At 40.9% G+C, this 4855-nt stretch overlaps 1 protein-coding gene across 1 annotated transcript; it reads left to right on the top strand.

Annotated features, from left to right (window-relative positions):
- Positions 1-334: 334 nt before the first annotated feature.
- Positions 335-1369, top strand: LOC143109964 (trace amine-associated receptor 1-like). Its single transcript, XM_076272765.1, has one exon. The coding sequence runs from the start codon at positions 335-337 to the stop codon at positions 1367-1369; it is 1035 nt and encodes a 344-aa protein (XP_076128880.1).
- The last annotated feature ends 3486 nt before the right edge of the window (positions 1370-4855 follow it).

Genomic DNA, 4855 nt, shown 5'->3' with positions numbered 1-4855 from the left:
GGATGCATAGTATCCTGGGTCCATGAAATAACTGGCCTTTAAAATAAAAATCTGCATGCCTCTATGGGAATTTAACAGGGATGCCAATTCTTATGACACCTGTATTTTAAGGAAGAAAGAATATTTATTTTATTTAACTGTACATTTAACAAAGAAAATTGGTGAATGAATAATGTATCATAAATAAAAAGGTTTGATATTTCCTATTTTTTTTACTTAAGGCATTAAGATCAATTTCCAAAAGATGATTTTATATTCCTCTTTTTAGTCAACTTCAGCACTTTTGACCATCACTGTATGTTTTGTCTCTGTTTAGGAAGAGAATAACTCTAAGATGGCTCTGAGAAACACCTTGAATGAATCAGAAGTTGCAGACAACATTCCTCTCTGTTATGAGTCTGTGAATAACTCCTGTCCTAAGTACACATATCCAACTGTTATTCGTATGACTCTCTATATTTTCCTTGGGACTATAGCTATCATAACAGTGGTTGGTAACCTGCTGGTCATCATCACTGTGATCCATTTCAAACAGCTCCACACACCTACAAACTACCTTATTCTCTCCCTGGCCATTGCAGACCTGCTTGTGGGTGTCATTGTAATGCCCCCAAGTGTTGTACGAGTTGTTGAATCATGCTGGTATATGGGGGAATTATTCTGCAAAATTCATACAAGTACATCTATAATGTGTTGCATGGCATCAATTATAGGTCTTACCATGATATCTATTGACCGATACTATGCCATAAGTCAACCCTTACTGTATAAATCTAAGATAACCATTTCTGTTGTCGTAGTAATGGATACCCTCAGCTGGATTGTGTCAGCTATATTTGGTTTTGGGTTGGTCTTTCTAGAGTTAAATCTTTTAGGTATAAAGGAACTCTATAACAGTATTGTGTGTGAAGGTAGTTGCATTTTTTTAAACAGTTTAATTTCAAGTTCTTTGTCATCTGTTCTGTCTTTTTACATACCAGGTTTGATATTGGCCTTCATATATATTAAAATATTTGTTGTAGTACAGGGACAGTTAAGATCAATTAAGATAATAAATATAAATACAAGTGGTAAGCCATCAACTATTAAAAAAGAAAGGAAGGCCACTAAAACCCTAGCCATCATCATGAGTGTATTTATCACATCATGGATTCCTTTTTTTCTTATTTTTTCAATTGATCCACACTTTGGCTATAGAGTTCCAAATCTAGTATTAGAAATATTTGGTTGGCTGGGTTACTTAAACTCCACAGTTAATCCTTTGGTGTATGCCTATTTTTACAGTTGGTTCAGGCAAGCATTTCAGATCATTGTGTCAGGTACCATCTTTCAGCAGGAATCATCTAGAATCATATTGATATCAGACTGAAATACTTTGTGCTACATTCTTATTATTGTACAGTCATTGTCACTGTCACAGAGTCAGCAGTGACTGCAAGCATTTAGGCTTAATGGCACCATTTCCAAACAGGTTTTAACACAGGTGAAGATACTTACAAGGCTGAGATATCACACAAAAGGAGTTAACTCAATATACTATGTAACTATGAAGAGAAGTTTTCATCTGTGATGTGGTTCATCTGTTCTACATCATGTTTGTTATGGAAAAAAATAAATATAAAGAACAACATATCAGGTTTAATCTAGAGTAAATGTGTGGCTGTTAAAAGCAACAATTGTACACCTTTAAATGTATGCTTTCTATCAGGCAACTAGTTTTGGTATCATCTTCAAATTAATTTTGATATGGTCACGTATAGGTCAGGTGAACATGTGTCACTCCGACCAGCCATCCAGGATAGGCACCATACAGTTCTGTTTTCCAGGTAGGCAAAAATAGAATAAACCCTTTCACAGTACAACATTTCTCAGTATCGCAAAAAAGATACTAGTTAATACTGGCATGTTAACAAGCTTCTACAGTAGTAGTGCCAATAAGACCCCAGGTGGTGATTGGAAGGTTTTGAATGTCTTTTATTCTCTCATACTGTAAACTTCACATACTGTACTATTAAACACACAGTTTGTCTCAATACATCATAATTGTCATTTTCTGTGGATGCGGCTACTTATACATTTACACGTATACATTTATTCATTTATGCAGAGGAGATCTTAGCTAGGAATTACTACTGCGTTTGTCAGTAGCCTATTATTGCTAGAGGATAAGAGTGCCGACATTATAAGTACAAGTCAAAGTGTGGTAGGAGGAGAAAATCGTAGAAGACAGAGGTAGAGGACGGAAGTCCCTTCAGTGTGGATTGCATTCGAATCTCAGCTCGTCAGCTCCAGCCAGGCAGCTCCAGAACCTTCCAATCGTCACTGGTGAGAGACATGTACCAGCACCAAGGGCAATACCACTACACGCCAGGCCATAGGCAAAACTCAATCTGACTTGTCCTCCAACCCAACGTGTCTCGTAGCCTTCCCAGTCCTCTTGATACAGCCGTAACCCGGATTTTTATACCACAGTCAGCCAGATCAGCTGCCAGCCCCAGGGTTCCCACTCTAAACCAATTGTAAAATTCCATGACTTTACCCTGACAACATTTTTTTTTTAATTTCCATGACTTACTATATAATGAATGGTACAATATACCGACCAATGATTTCAGAGCACCCGTGTAGCAGTCAAGAATCTTTTACTGTTTTAGAGCGGGAGATGAATAAATGGGCATTGAATAGACACAGTTGGGCTACTCAAGCAAGCAGTAAAGCTAATAAGCAAATAATACACAAATTATGCGTAGAAAATTTGTATCAATGTATTTTGGCAAGAAATGATAAACTGCTACAACAAAATTCCCTGATATTCCATGACTTTCTAAAATTCCATGACCTGTGGGAACCCTGCAGCCCAGTCTTGATTACCCACATCTGGCTGCCAGTTGGCTCATCATGGCCTGACTGTCCTTGTATTGAATAGTGAGAAGCGGCAGGGTGGCAACATGGTCAGAGAAGATTAACTGGTCATCCAACTTGATATCATGGTTTTGCGTAAATATACAAGCCACTTCAAAAATAGCCAACTGGCGTGTTATCTGCACGCATTTTGAGCTATCTGCGTGTATGCCAACGCTGCGTAAACATACACCTCACTTATCATCTCACTTCCGCGTGTATGTCAACGCCATATGGCGCACTCTAGGGTTATGGTTAGGTTATGGTGTTGATAAACATGGCAAAATGCTATTATGCGTTAGATAACATGCTAGTGGCCATTGGCGTGTCATACATACGCAGTTCATGATATCAGTCTGGGTCATCAATCATGACACTTGCACTTTTTTACATGTGATGTGATGTATGGTTGTGATGTGATGTATAGTTTTTTTGGCTGAAAAGACCAGCTGTTCAGTTTCAGAAAGGTTTAGTTGGAGGTGGTGTTCCTTTATCCAACTGGGTATGTCAGAGAGACAATCTGAGATCCACGCCAAGCCTGTGGCATCATCAGGCGGGAAAGATATTTAGGTATCATATACGTAGCAAATCATCAAGTGTCATCAAGTGGAGATAGCATGTTTGGCAAGGTTGCTGGCCAGGGTCCCGAAATGCTCTGTCGGATCTCACCAGACTGGCTGCGCTGGCAGCATTTGGTGAGATCTCTGAGCACCCCAACAAAGCCAGTAATGTTGGGACCCCTGGCCAGGAAGTCGGAACGTTCAGCGGGAAAATTAATTTAGGCAGCCTGATTGGGAAGACCACCATATACCGCTGTGATGGCAGCACCAATCCTAAAAGAATGGGTAGACTTGAGGGTTAACGAACACGAGCCGGGCAATGAGCTTGCGGTTGCAGAGCTCGGGGTCAGTGCAGCGGAATACAGCTTGCAGTTGCAGAGCTCGGGGTCAGTGAGTTTCTAGGTGTTTTATGCCCCCAACGTTGTCTAAAAGTCAGAGCTGCCTGGAAGGCGCTATGGTTAGGCATGGGTTAGGGTTAGGATAAGGTGCCTTTAAGTCGACGGTGGCAGCACTGCCTGGAAGTCGACATTGGGGGCATAAAACACCATCGAGTGGTCAGTGCAGGAGAATACGGCTTGCAGTTGCAGAGCTCCGGGTCAGTGCAGGGGAATACAGCTTGAAATGCTGGTGTAGGTGTTCAAAAGGTCAGCTAGGGAAGGGGTATAATTTGCTGGCACTCTCTGAACACAGAGGAAGGCGACAGAGCAAGAGCTCCTGTGCTTTGCGGCCAGAGCCGGCATTGTGTTGAGGTAAAATTGATGCTCCCTTTAATACGATTTGTGACCGCCACATACTATTTCATATAGATCTTGTCTTCTTTGTGTCATGCAGTGGCAAACTGATCTCAACTTCGCATCTCTCACACACACACGGGGACTCGCCCCCTCCCTTCCATAATGCGCATGCATGGATCAGAATGATCCCAGTGGTATCGACGCAGAATATACGGCTAAATGACAGTTCAGCTCGGCAACACTGCAGCGCAAATTAAATTCAATACTCATGTTCTTTAATACGTAATAATATGATTGTAATATGTGATCAGTCGTTAACTTTCCCTTCGTAATAGGGACCCATTGTTGGGAGTGGTGCTGCCAGGAGTTGGCGTTGAGCGATTGATCTTTGCAACTCAGTTAGTGATTCGTGAGCTAAGGAGTGTGTGGGTTTTGTTGTCATCTGCTGGTACGTAACTGCCCTATTACCTAGCTCCCATTTCAATTGTAGGCAATTATGTTTATCTTTTCTGCATTGCTCACCTCTGCTAGGTTTCATGGTCAGATTGGTCACCCAGTTCAATACGCGTCCATTATCGCAGGGAAATCGCATTTCATCAGCTGTTGGCTACTTTGATAAATATGTTTTAGTTTATAGTCTAGTTAGTAGCATTAACCTTT

The sequence above is a fragment of the Alosa pseudoharengus genome, unplaced genomic scaffold (genome assembly GCF_046254945.1).
Source record: "Alosa pseudoharengus isolate Yale_2024_CS ecotype anadromous, Long Island Sound unplaced genomic scaffold, YU_APseudo_1.1 YU_APseudo_1.1_scf_7, whole genome shotgun sequence".
Classification (NCBI taxonomy): domain Eukaryota; kingdom Metazoa; phylum Chordata; class Actinopteri; order Clupeiformes; family Clupeidae; genus Alosa; species Alosa pseudoharengus.
Note: the sequence above shows the minus strand (reverse complement) of the source record. Positions and strands in the feature narration are given on the sequence as shown.